Here is a 24,667-nt window from a genome sequence, read left to right on the forward strand (position 1 = left end):
CTGGAGGCATTTATAGAAAAGAAAAAGGAAAGAGCGGTGTGATTGGTTTAAGCTTCGACACCGCCTATTCTGGCTTCGACCAATAGCAGACTGAGGCATTTGAGGGGGGCGGGTAAACCAGGTTTGAAGGATGCGCTTTGAGAAATGGATTCTCTTAACGTCTTGGCCAGACCCAATGCTGAGTATCAACATTGGAAAGTCGTGCCAACCAGGCTAGGTTGTCCTGCCCTCGCTGATTGAAATTTTGACTTAGATTTCGTACTCTGGTTTATGTCTGATGAGAGCAGGTCATACAGGCATTTTGCATGACGGGAAACTGTTTCCCACAGACCAGGTAGCAATGTGTGGTGGATTTGTTGACGGGGGGGGGAGGCGCGATTACCGGCTGGTGGAGTTGTTGACGGGGGGAGGCGCGATTACAGGCTGCTGGAGTTGACGGGGGGCGGGGGGGTATTATCGATAATAGAAAATGCGCGGATCATTTTATTTCTCGTGTGTCTCGTTTTTCGCCTGTGCCTAAAACCGCCGCTGCTTATAATGCTTACGTTATAACCGCTGGTGGAATTGTTGAGGGGGGGGGGGCAGTTGGGTTGCGGACTGGATTGATGACGGGGGGGGGGGGGGGGGAGGAGAGGGCACGATTACAGGCTGGCGGAGTTACATTTAGAAATTGTGTTAAAGTAAAAATAACTAAGAAAAGCGGAATCAATTTGTGGCGCTCGTTGTTCATTCTGTGGCGCAGCGCCACACATTGGCCTATGTGTAGGAAACACTGGGAAAAATCCTGCATGTAACTCCTATAATAACCCAGGAATCCTAAGAGTTTACGGAGCTCTCTGATGTTTGTAGGTGGTTTTGTTTTAAGCGCTTGTACTGCAGCTATCTCTTTATTATCCATTCTGTAGCCGTCGGCTGAGATCACTTTTTCAAGGTAACGCACACTATTTTTGAAAACGTCACATTTATCCGGCCTCAGCTTGATTCCCCAGGCTTGTTGACGTTTTAAGACTGACCTCATATCCTCAACATGCTGAGAGAATGTTTTGCTGTACACTAAGACATTGTCTAAATAAGGAATACATATCTTGTCTCTGAGTCCTTCGAGGCCCACTTCCATACTGCGTTGGAAAGCTGACGGTGCATTAGTGAGGCCAAATGGGATTCGGTTCCATTCGTACAACCCCCATGGGGTTGTGAAGGCTGTGCATTTCCTGGAGTCCGCGCTAATGTTACCCTGGTGGTAAGCTTTGCCCTGGTCCAGTACACTGAACCAAGCGTTCCCAGCCAGACCATCAAGTATTTCCTGAATGCGTGGTATCCTATCTGGGATTGTCTTTTTATTAAGCCCCCTGTAATCCATACATAGTCTCAGGCCTCCGTCTCGTAAACAACTGCAGATGCATATGGGGAGGTGGATGAAACCTTTCGTTAACAAGTCCTGTATGTGAGCTTTTACCTCCTCATACAATGGTCGTGGTATGGCATTATATGTTTTAGCTACTGGGGTATTATCAGTAAGCATAATGTCCATCTGTAAGTTTTTAATAAAACCAACCTCATCTTTGTCCCTTGCAAATACACTTGACTCTTCTCTGAGCATTTGTTTAACAACTGTTTGTTGTTCACTGGTCAAGTGGTCCAAGTTGACAGGTGGATCCCACTGTTTGTCTTTGGAATCACTCAGTGACTTTTCTGTGGTAGAATTAAGTTGAGCCGGGGCATTTTCGACAACTACTGCATTAACATGGTGCTCCTCTGGGTACACGGGATAACATTCTGTTATTCTCTGTATGCTCCCTATCATAATTTTACCTGGCATCGAGATGTCATGCTGTGTGGCATTTCTGACATAAATGTTAACTTTACGCAAGGAGCAGGAAATGTTTACCGGCTGGCAAGTGATTTCCAATCCCTCCTCTAACAAAATATTTTCTTCGGGTTCAAAGAGCATTTCAGCATTTACTTTGATATCTGTTTTTACAGGGCAGCTAATGCACTTGACTTGTCCCCCTGGAACTACAATGGGCGTGCGTCCTGTTCTGACTGGGTAAGTAACATTGTCATTGGTAGCTTCCTGAATCAGATTTAGGAGTGCCTCTGCCTTCCCTGAACCTAGTCTTAGTGACTGTCTGAGCAGAGCCACTTTTTCACTGGGCTGCACCTGGACTTTTTGATCTCATTATTTCCACAATGGCATTGAACCCTATTATTGGTCTTTGTACTACGTCACTGCTCACTAGCACTGGGACTATTACTTCATCAGACTCTGATGTTTGACCTTTTGGGTCACACAGATTGAGACTAACCTCAACCCATCCCTGAAAGGGAATCTTTGAGCCATTGGCTGTTCTTAAATCCAGAATTTCCTCACCCTTTAACAAGTCACTGATTGGATGGATTTTTGCATCAGGTAAGTTTTGGGATTTCCATGCCTCACTCATGACTGATACTTGTGCCCCTGTGTCCCACAGACCTAAAGTCTTAACCTTATTCATTTTGCACCAGACTAGACGAGTGCCCTCTCATTTTCATCATATTGCGCAACCTGTGTTGCCGTTTGACAAGCCTGTCATGATGGACTGTGAACACTGGCTTTGGACTAGCTCTTTGTTATATTTCAGGCCAGATGGGCACGCTCAGATGCAGACAGTACCTTTTGGCGTAGATCCAGCACTCTGACCAGAAAATCTAGTGGTGTTTCCCCAGGTCCCTGCACAGCTTTTGTCAGTTGTTGGTACAATGCAGTTGCATCCTTTTCTGCATAGTGGGCTCTAAGTATTTGTCTAAGGGTAGCAAGGGTGAGATTATTTTTCCCCTCCAAATAACTCCTCAGTTTCAGCCCAGGCCTCACAGCACGAATAACTGCTACTACAATTTCAAATTCAGTATAGCCTGTTCCTAGCCCACTTTCAATCTGATGTTCCAGGCTACTAAAACTAAGAGTGTCTTTTGAGGTTGACTCACCCACATGTCCATTTATTTTGAAGTCCTTTCTGAACCCCCTTGAAGAAGCGTAGTAGCTGTTGCTCATGGACTCTCTGCCTCCGCGTTGAGTCTCATTGTGCCGCGCTGTCTCCAGGGCTCCTCCTTGTTCCAGCAGTGACAGAGATGGTGTGCTGTCTCCTCGTTGTCCTTCCGACGCGGGCTGTGCCGAGTGAGCTGCTCCCCCGTCACCAACCACATGTGTGGCGAGTGCCGCTGCTCCCCCGCCATCGGCCGCTGCTGTCCCGCCGTCGGCCGCTGCTTTCCCGCCGTCGGCTGCTGGTGCTGCTCCCGCATCCGCGTAGTCGGTCACCGGGTTGCCTCGCAGAGTGTCAAGGAGGTCGTTCAGTTGCAAAAGCACAGTCATGCCTTCATCCTCTTCCAACAATAACTCAGTGCTCTCACAAAAGTTGATAACGTGCTTAACCAGTGCACGGCGAATTTTACCTGTAATGTCTGCTGAGCCTCTAATACATGCCTTCTCTTTAGCCGTCAACTGGTGTAGTTTATTATAGAACAGACACACGCTCTTCAAGAGCCGAGTGCAGAGAGAGAGAGAAAGTTAGTGGGAGTATTCTCTTATACAGAGTCACAGACATGGCGCAACAGCGCCTCCTCTTGGTTCTGAACAGGTAACTACAGTTACATACAATCATACATATATCAACAATATATTAACACTCCCACTTATGAATGACATGTATACTGTACAACTTTAACATAGTCAAATAAACAAACAAAAATAACATGGCAGTCAAATGTCAAACATTTACACACCGAACATGACCCCTGTCAATTTCAATAGCTTGAGTTTGGAGACAGGCTTGGTCATAGCATCTGTGGGACAGTACACAAGTGTCATCTTCTCTTCTCTTATGGTGGACCTAATGAAGTGATACTTCATGTCTACGTGCTTACACCTTTGCCTGCACACAGGGTTCCTAACAAGTGCAATAGTCCCCTGGTTGTCCTCATAAACAACAGTTTTCATGTACCCATAGGTATCTATACCTTTCAGTAGTTGCTCCAAATAGATACACTCCTGTATTGTTAGAGCTAGAGCCATGTATTCGGCTTCGCACGTGGATAGTGCTACTGTGGGTTGCTTCTTGGTTTTCCATGAGACCAATGAGCTGTTTTTACTCAAGCTCACACAATAACCACTTGTACTACGCCTGTCGCTGGCGTCTGACCCCCAGTCTGCGCCACTGTATGCTCGAAGGCCTAGACCCTCACTGCTCTTTCTGAAACAGAGCTGTTTGTCTACAGTACCCCTGAGATAGCGCAAAACATGTTTCACTGTAACCCAGTGCTCATCTGTGGGGCTAGCGAAATGCTGTGATAGCCTGCTTACCACAAAGCATAGGTCAGGTCGTGTACAGGTAGCTAAGTAGATGAGGCTGCCTACGACCTCTCTGTACTTTTTTACATCAGCCATTTCAGGCGCATCCTCAGAATAGTCTATCTTTTGGTCACATGGTGTCTCCCTAGTTCTACACTCCTGCATGTCAAAACGATTCAGGATCTTTCCAACATACTTCCCTTGTGACATTTTTACGCAGCCATCAGACTGGCTGAAGTCCATGCCCAGGAAATGCTTTAACCTGCCTAGGTCTTTCATCTTAAACCTGGTGGAAAACATGGACTTCACCTGCTCTAGACTCTTAGTGTTTTTGGCTGCGATGAGAAGATCATCCACCCAGATAACAACTATTACCTTTCCTGTCTGTTTGGACTCTTTTGTGTAGACACAGTGGTCTGCTGGGTTCTGTGTGAAGTTATCATCTATTAGACATGTGTGAAGCATCTCATTCCAATTACGCCCGACTGTTTCAGGCCATAAATGGACTTCTCTAATTTACAGATTAGCTTCTCTCCCCCCTTTTCGTAACCCTCAGGTTGTTCCATGTAGATATCTCGGTCAATGGGCGCGTGCAGATAGGCTGTTTTTACGTCCATTTGATGTAATATCAAGTTGTCTTGGGCTGCCTTCTGCATCACTACACGTACACTGGTCAGATTGGCTGTAGGTGAGAACGTCTCGCCATAATCTATCCCTGCCCTCTGGCTATATCCTTTAGCCACAAACCTGGCCTTGTACTGGTCATGTCCATCACTGTCCTCCTTAATCGAGTATACCCACCTACCTCCCACTGTCTTTCTGCCCTCTGGCAATGTAGTCAGGGTAAAGGTCTGGTTGTCCTCTAAGGACTCGATCTCCTCGTCCATTGCTCTTTTCCACTTTCCTGATTCAGTTGATGCCATGGCCTCTTTAAAGGTCAGCGGCGCACCACAAACTGTTCGGTAGCAATAGTCTATACTAGTGAGTGTAATGTCATCCTCGTTACTATCTTCCTGAGTATAATCTCTCAGATACCCTGGAGGTTTACGCTCTCTGGTGGGATATCTCCCACTGCTTGAGGCCTGTGGCGTCACCCTAGGGTGCTTCTCGCCATCATCCTCTGGTGACTGTGGACCGCCAGTCTGTATGTCTGTGCTGAGGACACTAGGCTGTGGTGTCTCTCTCTCCTCACCGTCTATTCTGGGGTCCATCCCTAGCTCCTGAGTCTGAGTCTCGTTCTCGCAGGTTGTCTTTGTGACAAACTTTACCAGCCTGTGTTTTTGCACTTTCCCTTTGTTGGGGTAGTAAACTAGAAAGGCGGGACTGCCCTTGTCATGCCCTACAAAGAGTCCTCTCTCACACCTAGGATCTAGTTTACCCCTGTCCTGTTGGTAGGCGTAGCATCCTGACCCGAACTTGTGCATCTTGGCTAGATCACACTTTTTCCCTGTCAGTGCTGTATAAGGGGTAGTACCTGTGTGCTTATTAAAGCACCAATTCCTGGTGTAGGCTGCTTCCTGAATGGCATAGTGCCAAAGGCTCTTAGATAGGTTACTGTCAATCATTTTACACCTGCCTACCTGTTTACTGGGCCAGCTAGATCTGTGTTTACCATTTCAAGTGGTGTCTTTACCTTGTCAATTGGATCTCTGTTTCTCGTTTGAGTAAACTTCCCCTCTATGCACACCTCACATTCTTTATCAGGCCTACATTTTTCACCTTTAATGTGCATGCGTACTGTTACATCCTGCAATTTCAATATGTCCTCGTAATTAGAATGACCCATGATCTCATGCCATGTCTGGATATCATGGCTGACATTACACACATCATTTTCATCACACTCGGTCTGCCACTAGTACATTCTCTTACATACATGGATCTTAAACCTTGTGCCATCAGGCACCACAAGAACATCTTTACCTTCGTCAAAGGATACCTTGGCACCACTAACATTTTTTTGAATGATTAGAATACATTTTTAGAATTTTTAAAATGTATTCAGAAAATTTGTATTCAAATTTTGATCAATATTATTCTTCCCATGTTATTTATTATTCTACAAAACTGGATGATTAGGCCTGCAATTAAAGAATTGGTTTGATATTTATCAGTTCATTACTGCCGTTCAAAATGAGTTTTCTTTTACCTTTACAAATGTATCTTTTTAGTAGAATAAAATATATTTGTGAATGTTTTTCAGTGTAGTTCATTTAAGACATATTTCGGTTCAAACCATTAACGGATCTGTCAAGTTTCCGTTATGTGTCCCCCCCCCAATGTTAAACTCATTCTTACGCCCCTGGCTATGGTTACTTTCAAGTCTTTCAATAAGTACACCGTTACAACGAAACAAATTAGATCTCTGTTTGTGTAGTCAGAAATCTGAGTTGTTTAGTTAATTTAAGCATGGTTGGGGATGCCAGCGATGATGGTGACGATGAAGAGACCTTTGAAAACAGAGCTACTGGAGTGAATGCACACTTTACTTTCTATCTCATAATTTCGACTTTTTATCTCATTATGACTTTTTATCTCACTATTATGACTTTTTATCTAATCATTTCGACTTTTTATCTCATTCTTTCGACTTTATTATCTCATAATTATGACTTACAATGGGGATTTTTTTTTCATCTTTTCAAAAAAAACAAGAAGGAATAGGCCTGCACTAGATTATCAAACACAATTTTGACAAAAACAACAAAGGTGAGACATAATCTTTGGTTGTAACTTGAAGTGAAGTTTATTCTAAAAAACACATCAAAGTGATGTGGTTTGGACTGTTGGAATCAGTGGAGTCTCAGCTTTCATATGATATATTGTTTGTGTAGATCAACGATTAGCAACAATATCATTTTAATGTGCATGTGCACAGCTATGAAATACATACCTCATGTTGCTGCATGCTTCTCATTTAGTTTGGGATTGGGATTGTCTGTCGGTTAGCTAACAATGGTTATGATAGACTAAATCTTAAGTATCTAATCTTTCTTGTGGTGTGTCACATGACTACTTTTTCATGTGTTGTGCCTGACAAAGTCTTTGAAATTGGCTTTCAAAAAAATGGCTATGTGTCGACGATTGAAGTGAAATCATACTATAACTGTTTGACAGTTGGCATAGGCCTACATGATAAACTTTAACACCTAAATCTTTTTAAATTGTTTTTAAAAGTTACTTTGACCGAATTTGAATACCATAAGTGGCTGCAGTGTAGCCTAGTCTAGGTATTCAGGGCTTTATCAGGCACAGACATCAATATGAGGGCTATTGCTTGCTGGGTAATGGCAGTATTAATTTGTTATCCTACTTTTAGATTTTAAGGAGTGACATGTCAACTGCTGCAAGTGAGAGGAACCACTTATCTTGACGTAAATAAAGACAGCTTTTTACCAGGAGAAACCGTTTCGGTGGAATGCAACCGAGGCCGCTGGTTTTCCTACATTGATCAACGAACCCAGAAAATAATTAATTGTACAGAAAGTGGGGAATGGGATACAGCTGCAATATGCCAAGGTAGGCAACATTATTTTCACGCATCATTAGTTGTAGATGCATAAATGTTCTTAGGATTGTTGTCCTCTTATGTGAACCAACCAGGTCGTCTCGAACCTTCAGGTTTGATTGGAGTGGTTTTTTTTAACAATTGCAATCAAATTTAAGTAAACCAGAAATGATATTGAGAACTATGTAGATGCCACATTGTCTGTTTTGGGAAAACTACTATAAGTTCCCACTGAAACAATTGTGCTTCTTTATTCAGAGATCAGATGTGAGGATCCAAATGACCCTAATCTGAAAAAACAGCTTTCCAGTAAACGGAAGAATAATTCTACACCATATTCGTGTAAAGAAGGCTTCACGCAAACTAATTCTTTGGCTACATGCACGGAAAAAGGATGGATACCAAACCCACTCTGTGAAGGTTTTTTCATGTTTTTTTAATTTATATGTGCATATATAGTTAGGTGTGGTTTCTTGCATTTTCTACATTGTTGTACAGGTTTGTCAACGTTCTCATAAACATTGACCTCGACCTGACCTTCTACATAGGGTCAGACATCAGACTAACTAGACAGGCTATTCACTGCTACTGTGTAAATAACCCAATTTCTACTGCGCAAATAACACAATCTGGAGAATTTGAATTATTTGCACATACACAACCAATGGATGTGACATGACCTCCTTTTAGAGCAGTTTCACTAGCAATGAGGCTACATGACAAGCAGCTGACAGCAGCATGATCCCCCTGAACATCTTCTTGTCAGACACGCAGGAAGATATTTTTGTCAGGGGGTGCGCGGGGGGTATGTATTCTGCATACCACTCTAGAACTTGTTAGGGTTACTAGTGACGCTCATGAACATGGCGGAACATATATTTTACTCAATATAAAAGAATAAACCATCATATCACATACTTTACTATTGATTGACGTTGTAACCGTCTGTTGGCATCGACTTTGCTCAGTTTTAAACGTTGTAGGCTACTGGTAAACCAGCTCCAGATAAGGGCAAGTGTAGCCTTCCATACAGTGGCAATACAATGTGCTTCTCATAAATGTAATATAGTGAGAATCTAGTTCTGTAGTCCTTCCCCAACAGATCTTAAAGGACCCACAAAGACGCTGGTATAGAAAAGATAAATCTTAATTTATTATGACACAATAACTATAGTAAATATAAACAAGGAGGTAAGACCTGGTCACATAAAAACACAGTCGCCCAACATCTTATTCAATCAGTTCAGTTATTGCACAGCACTCAAAAGATGGCGATACACAGCACAACAAGATAGTCTAAGCACATAGTAATACAAGTGACAAACCACAGCAAACTTATTATTATGAGCTACCATGAACATAGATTAATGGACAACACGCGCTCTCGACCAGGCCCTAATAATTAGGACCCCCCCCCATCCCAAAAGAAACAAAAGAAATGAAATTCAAACCAAAATAGATGAATATAATAATTAAATTCCCACAGAAGCTTGGAGGTAAACTATACAGGGGAGAAAGCGGCACAAACACTCAGACGCACGCCACGTCTGAAACAGACCAAAAACACACATAATGACACACAGCACACAGATAGAAACATCTCATCGTCAGTTAAACGTTCCCTGTACTATACAGTACGTTAAACATAAAATCAATCGTACATATGGCACACCATTTGTAATAAATATACGGGAAATGTAGACAGAAGTATTGCTAAAGTGCAATTAGACTCACGAGTGGCTACCTTGCGCAATGACTCCCGACACGACACGCCACGTCTTTGGGCAATGCTCTCCGTAGCCCCAGTTCGCGGCGATGGACCGATCAGTGTAAATGAACACGCTCGCTCGTCCAATTACACATTAGACGCAGGTGGTACCACCCCCGCCATCAACCTCCTAAAGTCCCCGAGATCAAAGCGGCTCCCTCTGTAGGGAGGGAGTGTATGCAACCAATGAATATTTAGTCTATACTTAAACTAATAATTCACCCCGTCACACCCATCCCAGCTTTAAAAGCTCACCGTCCCGGTGAGACTCTGGTCCCTCTATACCCAAGGTCTAAATGTCATGTGCATGGGGGCAGCGGGGGATCTAGGTCTACCTTCAATTGAATTGGTGTGGCCTACGTTCACAGAGGTTGCCGTAGGAAGATGGAATGGGTTACTATGCTGTCCTGCTCTAGCCCGTGCTGAGCGTCTTACTGCCATAGCAAGATTGGGGGAGGGGCTTGGTGCATTTTCCAGTGTCATTGCCTCATGGACATCAGGCTGTATGTGGTCTGGGCTATAGCTTGGTGTGGTTACTGCTGGCTCGTGGGGAAGTGGTACACCTTGATCACCTATGGGGAATGTTCCCTCAACTGCCTCTAGACTCGTCGCGGGCTCCATCACAATGATTTCCTCATCATCGCTCTCTTCTGCCAGAGGCGTCCCTCTCCTTCCATCTCCCCTCCGCTGGGGACCTGCTGGTGCTCTGGGAATCCTGATGGTGAGGGTGGGTTCCGCTCGCACCTCAGCTGGAATGACCCGTAATTCGGCCCGGTTGATGTTCTTCTGGGCACCTGTTCCATCTTGTGGGCATATGGTGTATACTATCCCATCTTGATCCAAGGCTCTCTGCACTTCGTAGACCGTTGAATCCCAAAAGTCTTGAATCTTATGGCGGCCCAACGGATGGTTTCTTCGGTGGACCAGCGTGCCTGGTGCAAGTGGCTGGCTTACTGAAGGAGTAACTTGTTGGTTTCGGCTCTCTGCGGCCACAGTTAACTGATCTCGGGCATGGGCGTAAATTTCCTTGAGATTCTCCTGATGCCGTTTCAGCCAATCATGAGTGCACACTGGGTCCAATTCTTCTTCCGCATGGCCCAAGAGAAAGTCTACCGGCAATCGCACTTTCTGCCCGAACATCAATTCGAAGGGAGAATGCCCAGTTGATGCATGCGGAGTGGTGTTATAGGCAAAGAGTATTTGAGGGAGTGCCTGCGGCCATCTGCGCTTCTGCTCCGGGGGTAAAGAGCGGAGCAAGTCATGTAGTGTACGATTGAATCTTTCGCACTGCCCATTACCCTCCGGATGATATGGTGTTGTTCGGCTCTTCTCAATATGATATAGTTGGCACAGCTGTTTCATGAGGTCTCCCTCAAAGTTTCTTCCCTGATCACTATGGAGTCGCTTAGGCACCCCGTAGTGGTAAAACCACCCCTCTGTCAGTAATTTCGCCACCGTACTAGCTTTCTGGTCGCGGGCTGGGTAAGCCTGTGTGAACTTTGAGAATACATCCGTTACTACAAGGACGTTTTCTCGGCCATCCGTAGACTTCTCTAGTGTTGTAAAATCAATGGCAACAACATCAAGGGGGCAGGATGCCATCAGATTCCCTGGAAAAGTCCGAACCCTTGGGCGGACCGCTTTTGCCACCACACAGCGGCCACACTCCTGACAGTGCTTTTCAATTTCATGAGTCATGCCCGGCCAAAAGCATCTCTCTCGGATGAGTTGAGTGGTTCGTTCTATGCCCTGATGCCCGTGATCGTCATGGAGGCTTATCAAGACTTCGCGCTTTAAACACTGTGGCAGAAGGAGCTGGAGTGTCTCCCTAGTCTCCCCTGGCAGCCGGATGCTTCGGTACAAAACCCCCTCCTGACACTGAATTCTCGGCCATTCCTTAAGAAGCCTTTGCGTTCCTGGTGGCAGGAGTATCCGTTCGGCTTTGGTGGGCAATATTCCTCGCTTCCACAGGAGACTAAAAGGTCCAATAACTGCATCCATAGACTGCAGAGACTGTAGATCAACCTTTTGCCGTAGTGGAAGGGCACTAGTCTGTTGGCACAGGACTTCGGTTGGAGGCTCAATGGAGCCCAGAGGCAGGATGGCTAGGCCTGGGGCAACCGCAGCAATAGGGACTGGGTCAGGGAGCCTAGAAAGTGCATCCACATTTCTATTTGCAGTGCCAGGTCGGTATCGGATGTCGAAGTCGAACATCGCCAGCTCTGACGCCCAACGGTGTTCTGTCGCCCCCAACTTGGCTGTTTGTAAATAACTTAGTGGATTATTGTCTGTGTAGACAACAAATTTCACACCCAGCAGGTACTCTCTAAACTTACTGGTTACGGCCCATTTTAGGCCCAACAGCTCCAGTTTCCGAGAACTGTAGTTGGACATGTTCCTCTCTGTAGGGCGGAGGCCTCTGCTGGCAAAGGCGATGGGTTTCCTTTGCCCACCTTGATCTTGGGCAAGAACAGCCCCGAGTCCTGCATGACTAGCATCAATTTCTAGAATGAATGGTTTTGTAAAGTCAGCATAAGCTAGGACTGGTGCACTGATCAGCTGATCTTTAAGGGTCTGGAAACTCTGCTGGCATTCTTGGGTCCACCGACTTCCTAGAGTGTTCACCCGGGCTCTGGCCTTGCTCTGACTTGCCTCCACCATAGCAGCTAAACGATGCAATGGCGTGGCGACCTTTGCAAAGCCCTCCACAAACCGACGATAATAGGACGCGAATCCTAAAAAGGACCTCAATTCCTTCGTAGTCGTCGGCCGCTACGGCTTTGATTTTATCTGGATCAGTCGCTACCCCTGACGCAGAAACTACATGCCCCAGATACTTCACTTCCGTTTGAAAGAAATGACATTTGGACAGTTTTAGTTTAAGATGGTTATTTTGTACGCAGGTTAGGACAAGTTCCAGGCGCTTCAGGTGTTCCTCAAAGGAAGAGGAAAAGATGATTATATCATCCAAATACAAAAGTAGTGACTGAAAGCTTTGATCTCCAAAAATTCTCTCCATCAACCTCTGGAAAGTGCTTGGTGAATTGCAAAGACCGAATGGCATGCGATCAAATTCAAACAGGCCAAAGGGTGTACAAAATGCAGTCTTAGCCTTGTCAGCCTCTGCTACTGGCACCTGATTGTAGCCACTTGCAAGATCCAGAGTCGAAAACCACTTCGCTCCCGTCAGTGCGTCCAAAGACTCTTCTATTCTAGGTAATGGGTATGCGTCCTTCTTTGTCTTACCATTCAGAAGTCGGTAGTCAACGCAGAGTCTCATGTCACCCCCTTTCTTTTGTACGATGACTATAGGTGATGAGTAGGGGCTAGAACTAGGCTGGACAATCCCAGCCTCCAACAGCTGTTGGATATGGGCCTTTACTTGCTCATACTGGGACGGGGGCAGGCGGCGGTATCTCTGTCGGATGGGGGTGTCATCGGTGAGAGGGATTTGATGCTCGACTAGAGTGGTACACCCCACATCTCCTTCCCCTCTACTGAAGACCCCATTATGTTGGTAGAGAAGTGCCTTCGCTTTCTTCTCTTGCTCTGCCGATAACATGGGCCATGACAGATTGGAGAGGTCTATTGTGGGAGTGGCCTGCACCTCTGCCGACTGAACTATGGCAACCTGTCCCCCACTGCCCCCCTCCACAATATCCACAGCACACCCTGCAGACATCACTTGTACGATGTGAAGCTCACCCAAAGTAGTGTGTGGTTGAAGCCACACCTCTTGTGAACTTACATTGGTCACGGGTACTTCTACCACCCCCTTAGTCACTGACAATAACGCTTTAGATATTAATAAACCCACGGGCCACTGGGTGTCTTCTAACGGGGGCTCTAATAACACAGAATGAAGGGACAGCTTGGCAGCGCTGGGGCAAACTAGGGGAATGAGCTTAAGAGATCCCGGGGGAATACGTACTGCACCCCCCTGCACTCTAGCCTTACCCAAGTACCCTTTACTATAAAGGTGTTCGATAGATTGGCATGTGGTAAAGACCTGCTGCCAAGCCTTACTGTCTTTATCCCTTGACGGTTTGGAAAGGGTGAGGTGGAGATCTGCAAACAATTCCTTGTAACAACTTTGGATTATGTTCATCCCTATGAGTCCTGGTACTGCCTGTTTTTGTTGTCGGGTGAAAGGGTCAACTGGATCACGTACTACTAGAATACCCATACTAGGAAATGTTTTACCCAACACTACAACATCCAGTTCTACATAACCTGAGTATGGAATTTCATAACCGTTAGCGGCTTGTAGTTGCAGCCAGTTACAGGGTTTGAGCGACTTGTCACATGATTGAAAGTTTTCCAAAAAAAAAGTTTCTGTTATAGTGGAAACCATAGAACCCGTATCCAGAAGACAGGGCACTACCTCCCCCCCCATTGAGATATGAACCACGGGACACTGGCCTATGAGTTGGGGCATAGGGCTGGGGTCATTAGGTGTCAAACGATGTGAGTCGGAGGGAGCACCTCCTGGTGTTTGACTCCACACACCAGGGGGCGCTAGTTTCCCTGAGGCTGCAGAGACATGGATTGCTCTACTAGTTGATTGTGAGTCATAGCCCTCTGTGGCACTCCTTGAGCCGTTACTTTAGTGGACTCTACATCTACGCGACAATATTTGGCTATATGACCAGCCCGATCGCAGCGCATACAGATTGGCTTGCCATCTTGTTGAAAACGATACGATTTAGAAGTGCTCCCCCCACCCCGTTGATTAACCTGTGGGCGAGATGTATTCAACTGTGTCAGAATGGCATCCAACTGCGCCTGCTGACGGCGAAGACACTCCTTGAGATCAGTCAATTCATTATTACTAGCAACTATTGCATTAGACTCTGCACCCTGTCCAACCCCATAGAAGCATGCATGTCAAAAGAAAAGGCTTTCGGTCTGGGTTTAGTACCTTGCTTTCCCTCTTCCATCCATTTAATCGCTACCCCCCGAAGTGTGAGGAAGCTCATATCAGGGTCTAGTGCTAGCCGTATTTTTAACTCTCTTCTCAGCATGTCATCGTTAACACCTTCAGCAAATTGATCGCGCAAAACCCTGTCCGAATTTAAAAGCCCACCAGGAGTTTTTTTTATGACTGCATCCATTAGAATTTTTATCTCATGAGAAAAATCCCGTAAAGATTCGCCCTCTTTTTGATGGCGTTGAAAAAAACACAGCTGTGCTGCTACGTAGGACTGCGAACAACTGAAATTGTCAATCAATATCTTAATAATCTTTTCAGCTGTGTCCCTATTTGAAGCGTCATGGAAATCCAACTTGGCTTTTGCACCCCCCTCCAAATGGTCACACAAAAACACTTGTTCCGCATTGGACATTGGCCTAGCCTCAAGACATCTACGGGCCTCTTTGACCCATTGATCAATAGTAAGTAGGTCTGTAGACAATTTACCAGTGAATTTAGAACATTTCCTTTCTCGTGGGACATACACATAACGTGTGTGCACCAAAGCCTCTGATGCATTATTAGATGTAGATTGTTCAGAACTACTAGCAGCAGATGGTGCATGGGACTCACTGTTCGATGTCGACCCATGTGTTGCACCGTCTTGGCTCCGTCTCCGTGATTTCAAATGTTCATTTTCAGCCCGAAGCTGTCTAATTTCGTCCATTAACCCCTGCAGTTCCTCCATACCCTCAGGGGATGACATTGTCTTTAAACTCTGGGCTGGTCTTCAGCGTGTCCTTCCCTGACAGACTTCCCACGATGTCCCACGATGAGTGTGCTGCCGCTTCTCCCCTGAAACAACAACTTCCCACCTCCAAGCCTCAATCCCAAACGAAAATTAACAAAATAAGAAAAAAAAATAAAAAAATCTATAACCAGTCTTTGGATCCTGCTGCAGTCAACGCCAGATGTAATATAGTGAGAATCTAGTTCTGTAGTCCTTCCAACAGATCTTAAAGGACCCACAAAGACGCTGGTATAGAAAAGATAAATCTTAATTTATTATGACACAATAACTATAGTAAATATAAACAAGGAGGTAAGACCTGGTCACATAAAAACACAGTCGCCCAACATCTTATTCAATCAGTTCAGTTATTGCACAGCACTCAAAAGATGGCGATACACAGCACAACAAGATAGTCTAAGCACATAGTAATACAAGTGACAAACCACAGCAAACTTATTATTATGAGCTACCATGAACATAGATTAATGGACAACACGCGCTCTCGACCAGGCCCTAATAATTAGGACCCCCCCCCCCCCATCCCAAAAGAAACAAAAGAAATGAAATTCAAACCAAAATAGATGAATATAATAATTAAATTCCCACAGAAGCTTGGAGGTAAACTATACAGGGGAGAAAGCGGCACAAACACTCAGACGCACGCCACGTCTGAAACAGACCAAAAACACACATAATGACACACAGCACACAGATAGAAACATCTCATCGTCAGTTAAACGTTCCCTGTACTATACAGTACGTTAAACATAAAATCAATCGTACATATGGCACACCATTTGTAATAAATATACGGGAAATGTAGACAGAAGTATTGCTAAAGTGCAATTAGACTCACGAGTGGCTACCTTGCGCAATGACTCCCGACACGACACGCCACGTCTTTGGGCAATGCTCTCCGTAGCCCCAGTTCGCGGCGATGGACCGATCAGTGTAAATGAACACGCTCGCTCGTCCAATTACACATTAGACGGTGGTACCACCCCCGCCATCAACCTCCTAAAGTCCCCGAGATCAAAGCGGCTCCCTCTGTAGGGAGGGAGTGTATGCAACCAATGAATATTTAGTCTATACTTAAACTAATAATTCACCCCGTCACATAAATAAGAGCAACAGGATAGTAGGTGATAGGCTACAAGGAAATAAAGGCATGCGAACTTGAAACTGATCTTACTAAGTTCGGTTTGGTTCTGACTGTTTTTTATTGGATAAAAAAAACCCTTGCTGTTAAGAACTTGATGCGCTCTCAGATTCCCAATGCAGTGCACATGAACGGTCGCTGTCGGGAACACGCGTAAGCGTGAGCGTCATCACTGGTGAGCCGTCTCGTTATCACCAGGACCATGGACGTTCCTTTAGGCTAATTGCAATCGCGTCAAGACAAATCTGATTGGCCAATACACATTGATTAATGAAATAATTTTCAAGTGACTAAAATTATCCCTCTCTTCATCCCATATCAAAACATGATATACAACATGTCGTGGAACAGAAACAACAAGAGATATTTATAAGCTATAATTTTCTAATTACTAAAATTATCCCTCTCTTCATCCCATATCCCAAACATGACATACAAAATGTCGTTGAACAGAAACAACAACCAGAGATAAGCTATCATTTTATTGTCATCGCAGTTTTAAAGCTTGCCACCAGGGGGTGCTGCAGCACCTGCCGCACCCCTACTTCCCGCGCCACTGGGTTGCTTCATAAATAGGCATCAGTTAACGCCTATACAGCAGGTGTGTGAGTGTCTGTACTGTGGTTCATTGTTGGTTTAAGCAGCCTCACCTGGCCCAAGTCACACAGATTAGACTCTTGGGCAGGTTGAGGCTGCACACCTGTTGTGCATTGAGTAATCAATGCACCAAAAAAGGAGATGTTTTTTTATCCAAAGTGACAATTAAGGCTCAGTACAACCAAAGCAATCACAATTAGATGACTACACAATTGCCAAGAGTGCAGAGTTTATGGAAGTTAAAGCTACCTTAAGTTGCATTGTGTTCTATTAAAGCCATTCAGCATAGTTAAGCCCAGTGCAAAACCATCAGCCGTTAACATGAGTAGCCCAGGCAAGATTTTAGTGTTTTGTTTTTCTTGTTTTTCATTTTTTCCAACTTGTTTGTCTTTTTTTCAGTTTGTTTCATCATCAATAGATGAGGAAATGTATATTTGGTTTTGGACATTGGAAAATTCCGGTATTTTGAACATTGAGCCCCATTTCTGGTTTGTCTAGGATGAAATAGAGTGGTTGACACCGAAACTTTGACTATAGGTCCTGTCTCGGGTATCTGGCTCATTTAGAATTGCCCCTGCCTGCTTCAGAATGGCTGGCTATGGGCATTCACAAACCTGTCCTTAAAACAACCCTAAACGTTCGTTTTTAGAAATGTGCAACTCACCAAGTGGTTAATGGTGTTTGTTGATGTTCCAAATCAAGTATCATAGTGAAATACAGTTTCTGTCGTGTTTTATTTGGCATTTTGTAAATCCCATTGAAACGGAAACCGGACCGGTACCGGAAACGGAAATGGGGCTGTTTACGTTTGGTTGTAGTATTTTTGCTCAGTACTTCATATCAACAGTAGGGCTAGAGCGAGCAAAAAGACTACAACCAGCCCCCCTTTCTGTTTCAGGTCAACGAGCAATGAGCCTTCCAACAGAAGGATCAATGGATTTACAAAATGCCAAACAAAAGAGAGTATTTTCACTTACTACTTTTACTCCCCACAATATAGAACATTCTACTCCTTACACACTGTCATCGTGGCCGAGTCTAGGCAAAGCCCCAAGTAGATTAGCCGATGGCTGAGGAGCGGAAAGCTCTTACCCAGTTGATGGTGAAACCCAAGAAGGAGAGATGATTTATCACCGTCATGGGGTCTCTTCTCACAGCTTCCCCTGAATGGCACAGAAGTAGATTGTCGAGATAAAAATAAAGATAATATTTGCTTGACTCTTGAGCGGCGGCTCGCAGGGTTTGACTCCCACGCACGCTCTCGCATGGGAAGCTGAATGGCAATGATGCAGCTAACTACCATAAAGGAAATCACTTCCAGCTGGCAGAAGACATAAGACACAAAATGAAGAAGTGCAATAATCGGCGTAAACATAATGCTTTTTTATGCATTGTTTCCAAATTAATCGTAAGCGTTAACACTGACAGGAAGCCCTTATATATCCATATCTATATATAGATATATAGATATAGATATAGATATATCTAGCTGTCTGTCTGTCTGTCATATTCTGTTTTATAGCTGATGGCTCTGAACTGGAGAAGGTGGAGGCTGCGGTCGTGCCTGGGTCCAGTGCAACAACCACGGCAGGTGAGGAGCATCACAGCTGTGACCCACAAAATTCTACGTCCGAACCAGGGGGAGTATTCACACACACAGAAAACGCCCCTCATTAAGTGTGTCAAACGACTTGCTTGCACTCAAAATTGACTGCTGTTACTGCTGATAATGTGACGTCAGACTCTGCAGTGGGAGGTGCTGAAGTGCAGAAATCCCGCCTTCCAGCGGTTAGCCATGCCCTCAAACGAAGCTGTTCATAGCGGGGGGTGCGTGGAGTACGGTTTGTTGCGTTGCCTCGCCTCGCATTACATAATGCATTCTGGGATGAAAAAAGGTCAGAAATGCTGGTGATAACTTCCCTATGCGACATGTCACATGGCTTTAAAAACTCGCGGGAGCTCCAGCTCCCTCCGTCTGCTTTTCTGTGCATATGGTCTCAAATAAATGCTGACATAAGACACTCCCCTCAACATATCAAAACGTTGCCCTAGTTGGTTGGAATTACCACGTGGAATTTCCCACATGAGAAATGACTCCTTTCAAAGAGGCGTGCCCTCTCCCAAACTATGCTTGTTCAAACTACAAGAAGTGCACCTGTGTCCGACTTGACGTGGTGGGAACTTGATGTGTGTCTGACTAGTTCCGGCGGATCTTCTCAAGTCTCGTGCATGCATGCGCTCAAATGCAGTCTGCGATCTGAAACACGCCTTATTGCTCGTTCCCAGAGTGACTCGCTGAGCAAATTCAAATTGTGCTCTCGCGAGAACTCCCAGACACTAGATCAGGGCTATTCAACCTCCTTAACAAGTGGGCGAAAAAGGAAAACCACTGGCGGTTCAGGGGCCACACATAGAGTAAAACTATGTCAATGAATCGCTACAAATAAATCTTACTTAAAGTAGTGTTAACTTAATAGATATAGTACTACTACATGGAATAAACTTGGCAGACGCATTCCTTTCTTCTTCACTTTTAATCGTATCATTATAACATTTTTTGTTAATAAATATTTGTCGGTCCGTACGCTTTTGAATTGGCGATTTTCACAATCAATCATACACACATCTTGAAGCGTGTTGTTAGCCTAGCTAAAGTGACTTTCTCCGTGGCCCGCCAGCATAAAATGTAACTTGAGCATGACTGAGCCAATAGCAGGTGCAGACAGAGCCTTATATGCATGTGTATGACATGCATTGATGATTTAATGCATTTGTTTTATTTGTCATATTACATTGTAATGTGATAAATTACGGAGCCGCAGAAGTGACATGAAAGAAAAAAAGAAAAAAAACTGTACTGGGGACAAACACTGACTATAGTTTTGCGAGATCTTGACTTTGATTTGCGAGATCTGGACTTTATTTTGTGAGATCTTGATCCAGACCCACACGCACATTGCACTCTGCACGGCGAACCGCTGGTCCGTGTCCCCCTCAGGAGCGGGTCTGCGGACTCCAGCCCCGCCAGACCAACACACACACGCGCGCAGCCTAACTCTAGCCCCAGGAAAGGAGCGACACAAACAGCGAAACGCTGGTCCGTGTCCCCCTCAGGAGCGGGTCTGCGGACTCCAGCCTCGTCAGACCCACACACACGCACTCTGCACTCTGCAGCATGGCGGAGCGCTGACCAACGGGAACTCTCACTCGGGAGCGGGTCCGCGGACTCCAGCCTCGCCAGACCCACACGCACATTGCTTGTCAGGGTCTGGGGCTAGAGTTAGGCTGCTCACGAGCGTGTGTGTGTGTGTGTGTGTGTGTGTGTGTGTGTGTGTGTGTGTGTGTGTGTGTGTGTGTGTGTGTGTGTGTGTGTGTGTGTGTGTGTTGGTCTGGCGGGGCTGGATCAAGATCTCGCAACTCAAATTCAAGATCTCGCAAAATAAAGTCAAGATCTCACAAAATAAAAAAAAACACGAAGACGAAGAAAAAAAAAACATGTACTGGGGACAAACACTGACTATAGTTTTGCGAGATCTTGACTTTGATTTGCGAGATCTTGTGTTTGTTTTGCGAGATCTCTAGTTTGATTTGTGAGATCTTGATCCAGACCCACACGCACATTGCACTCTGCACGTCGAACCGCTGGTCCGTGTCCCCCTCGGGAGGGGGTCTGCGGACTCCAGCCCCGCCGGACCAACACACACACGCGCGCAGCCTAACTCTAGCCCCAGGAAAGGAGCGACACAAACGGCGAAACACTGGTCCGTGTCCCCCTCGGGAGCGGGTCCGCGGACTCCAGCCTCTCCAGACCCTGGTCAGCACATTGCTGACCAGCAATGTGCTGGTCAGCAATATTCAACAGGACAATGTTTGTCCTGTTGAATATTGCTAGAACGTGGTTCCTAGTTGTGACTATTGTCAATAGTGTTTCTAAGACGAGTTTCTCACCTTTGTTTTCTCATGTAAAGTCTGTGGTTTTTGTACTGCGTTTGTACTCACTTCAGTAAAGAATTATTTTATTTTATTATATGTTGTCCCTCTCTCTGCATAGACGACAGCAGTCACCAAAGACCGTGTGGGCCTCCGCCGCCGCTCCCTGATGGAGACATCAGCAGTGATTTGAAGTCACCCTACCAGCACGGGGACACAGTGAGATACGCTTGTCAATTAAAGTTCACCATTGAGGGAGAAGTCAAGACCTGTATGAACGGACAATGGACCGGAGAGACTACATGTCTTAGTGAGTAGTCTCTGAACCTTTAAGTCAAATTGAAGTCAATGTTACGATACTGTACAGTCAACAGTTGTTGCCTGAACACACACAGCATTGATTACAGTCAACAAAAAATAGTGATGATGTCACTTAAAAATTGACTTTAATTTCCATCTTAAATTAACATTATTTAGGATCTTTCATATAGCATAATTATGTTTTCCATCCATGATGTGCATGGAGTTTGTAATATTGTTCATAAACATTGGAATTAGTTCCAGAAAGCAGGTTGGTAAATCTTAAGCTTTATCAGAAACCAGAAAACTGATGATGATGTCTATGGCAATTTTTGTAAAAAATGTATAGGCTAAAAGGTATACACTGAGCACCGTATCAAATAACAAAACACTCAAAGTCAAAACCATCTATTTCAAATATGAGGCTGTCTTTGAAATCTGGCCCGACTCTTATGGAACGCTCTTCTTACACACCAAACATGATGGGAGTGGATAACAGAGCTCACCCAATGAACACTGAACGTCTTTCCATCAGGGCTAACTTGGAGCCTTTCACGAGAGTTTATTTGTCATCTTGCCGTTGATTGGTGCAGCCTTAACCACATTCTGGTCTTTTTCTCTTTCAGGGCCGTGCACTGTGGGCAGACAGCAGTTGCAACAACATCATATTAAATTCCTTCAAGACGGAGTTGACAAGTTGGACTGTGCTCACGATGATAGGCTTACATTTGTTTGTGAAGAAGGATACGTACACAGACTAAAGAGAATTAGTAAGGTCTGTGTCAATGGAGAGATTGATTTGCCTACTTGCGACAGGGAATAAAAACAAGTGAATTAAATGGACGACAAGTAATATGAGTCATTGTCTTTTTATATCTCGTTATTCTGTTGTGGGGGAGGGGGGTTTGTGGAAACCATCCTGATGACCTGACCAAACATTCTGTTTCACTACACAGATCATTCTGGACCTCTAGCCACCCACATCGCTTTCATGAATTGACAATGTAATCTTGCCTATCAGGCACTGTTTCATACTTGGTGAAGTAACCCGGCCAACCTGGGACTGCGTAGGCTGCCGCTGGCAAAACAGTAATGGTATATCCCAGAGCAACGAGCAGTATTAGTAAACAGCCATAAGTGCAGCTATTGCAGAAATAGACTCAATGACAACTATCAAACAAGAACAAGAGTCTGCACTAGTGGAGATTCTCAACACAAAATACGTTATACTTTATCCCGTGTATCAGAACAGCACACCATGATGACGTCACATGTTTTGTGGGTCAGATCGGCTTGTACGTTAAGGCAAGAACTCGCCCACTGAAATGGACAGGAGAGATCCAGACTGATTTCCTAAATATTATGTGATTGCCAAGGTATGTGTGTGCACCTGCATATGCTGGTAAAACGGTGTGACTTATGAATGTTGGGAAATTACGTGTGTATTATGTGTAGTGGGAGTGATCCTATGGATCTGCACAGCACTCAAAACTCAGTTTTGAATTGAAAATGAACTATTTTACTATCTCTGTTTCAGCAATATGAGAATTTGGTTGACAAAAAAGAGAGGTTTACTATCTGAGCTATGCATGGACTCCAGCCAACTCTAGCACATATAGGCCGGTATCAATCAGATACCGACCAGCATCAGATCAGTGCATCCCTAATAATATTAGAAACTGATACTTTATATGAACTTTATTATACACACAGCCAGAAACAATGTCTATCGACCGCATCAGTGATTGCGGTGCTGATTAATCACTGGGCAGTGGAGAACACAAAGGTAGAGAATGGTGAGCAGTGAAAGCCAAACATGTACATTTTTCATAAAAAAATAGGACTAAAGGAAATTATATTATATATATTATAATTGTAGCCAATAAATGATATACCAAATATACTCTTTCATGTTAGGGCACAGACAAGGAACGGAGCATTTGATGCCATGGTGATCCTACCCTGGGTTTATAAAGGTCAAAATATTGTAATGTTCTCACATACGGAGGGAGTGTCGAATCCACGGTTTATTCCACCCACAAACTGTACACACCCCCCCCCCACCCCCATTCTAGTGGTTGGCAGAGAGCAGGGTGATTGACGGCCGACCCTGCAAACCCAGAACCCCCATGTGTACAGGGTCTCTACAATATATATATTGTTTTAGGATATCAGGGCGAGGGAGAGCAAGCGTTGCAATAATATATCTACAAAACTTTATAATAAGTTGGGGGGTGGCAGTGCACCCTCTAGTTATGGATACGTCAAAACAAAATCAGATTTTTCAGAACCCCTCAAAAACTGAAACTAATCACGTCCCTTAAACCCAGTCTCACACCAGCATGTACGTTGGTCCACAGCGGAAAACGTAGTCTTTTTTTGGCCTATTCTTTTCAATGGGCCTGTGTCCATGTTACGTGACAGTCCAGGTTGCTATTGTGCTTGCTATCTCACCCCCAGTTATCTCACTGGTTTAAGACCTATGGCCATTATTTAAATTTCTGTAACATGCACGCATATATCCTGTATTTATACATGAACATCTTATAAGAACATAATATTCTGATTCTGATTCTCAACCCACAAACATATTGCACATTAATGTAAACAATATAAGCACTGTGCACTTTTGTAATCAACGTGACTCGTTTTTTAAAATCACTGGGGGCTAGTTACGTCACTGAGTGATGCACACAGATCGATTTTTAGATTATTTGAAACAATTCATTAATTTATCATGTGTGAGAGGTCATTCCTCATTCTGAGTGTGCCCATTTCTGTTGTTGAGTATAGTAATGCTCATTGCAAACTTCCTATTTATGTATGGTGTACCCAACTGCTCACAAGCACCCCCTCACCCATATGGATATGGAGAATTGATGGCAAGCCCCAGTGGTGGTGGTGTCATATATATGAAAGAGGGCATTCAAACATACTATGATTATAGTTATTAAGGATAAAGTGGGGAAGCTGAACAGCTCAGATAATTACAGGCCAATAGCTCTGGCCAGTGTCATGTCCAAGGTACTGGAGACAGTTCTACTGAGTAGACTTGAGAGATACATCATGTCTACAGACAACCAGTTTGGTTTTAAACAAAAGCATGGCACTGATCTATGTATTTTTGCACTAAAGGAAATCTTAGAGAAATACAATAGTCATAATTCTACCATGTTCTTGTGCTTCATCGATGCTTCTAAAGCATTCGACCGTGTTAATCATGTGAAATTATTTTTGAAATTGTCGAAAAGTGGGGTCCCTGGTTTTTTGATTAGAATCCTGGTCTACTGGTACTCGCATCAGACAATGCGAGTGAGATGGGGGAATGTAACATCTGATCCCTTCCATGTGACCAATGGTGTCCGCCAGGGCGGAA

At 44.6% G+C, this 24,667-nt stretch overlaps 1 protein-coding gene across 1 annotated transcript in view; it reads left to right on the forward strand.

Moving 5' to 3' along the window:
* Positions 1 to 24,667, forward strand: part of LOC311352788 (complement factor H-like) — a 135,838-nt gene that overhangs the window by 83,065 nt on the left and 28,106 nt on the right. Inside the window, exons 19-21 of the mRNA XM_084472587.1 lie at positions 7,652 to 7,843; positions 8,091 to 8,252; positions 18,584 to 18,652. Of these exons, the coding sequence (XP_084328713.1) occupies positions 7,652 to 7,843; positions 8,091 to 8,252; positions 18,584 to 18,652 (423 nt within the window). The remainder of the gene's footprint in view (positions 1 to 7,651; positions 7,844 to 8,090; positions 8,253 to 18,583; positions 18,653 to 24,667) is intronic.

This window comes from Micromesistius poutassou (genome assembly GCF_964030765.1).
Source record: "Micromesistius poutassou genome assembly, chromosome: 9".
In the NCBI taxonomy this organism is placed as follows: Eukaryota; Metazoa; Chordata; class Actinopteri; order Gadiformes; family Gadidae; genus Micromesistius; species Micromesistius poutassou.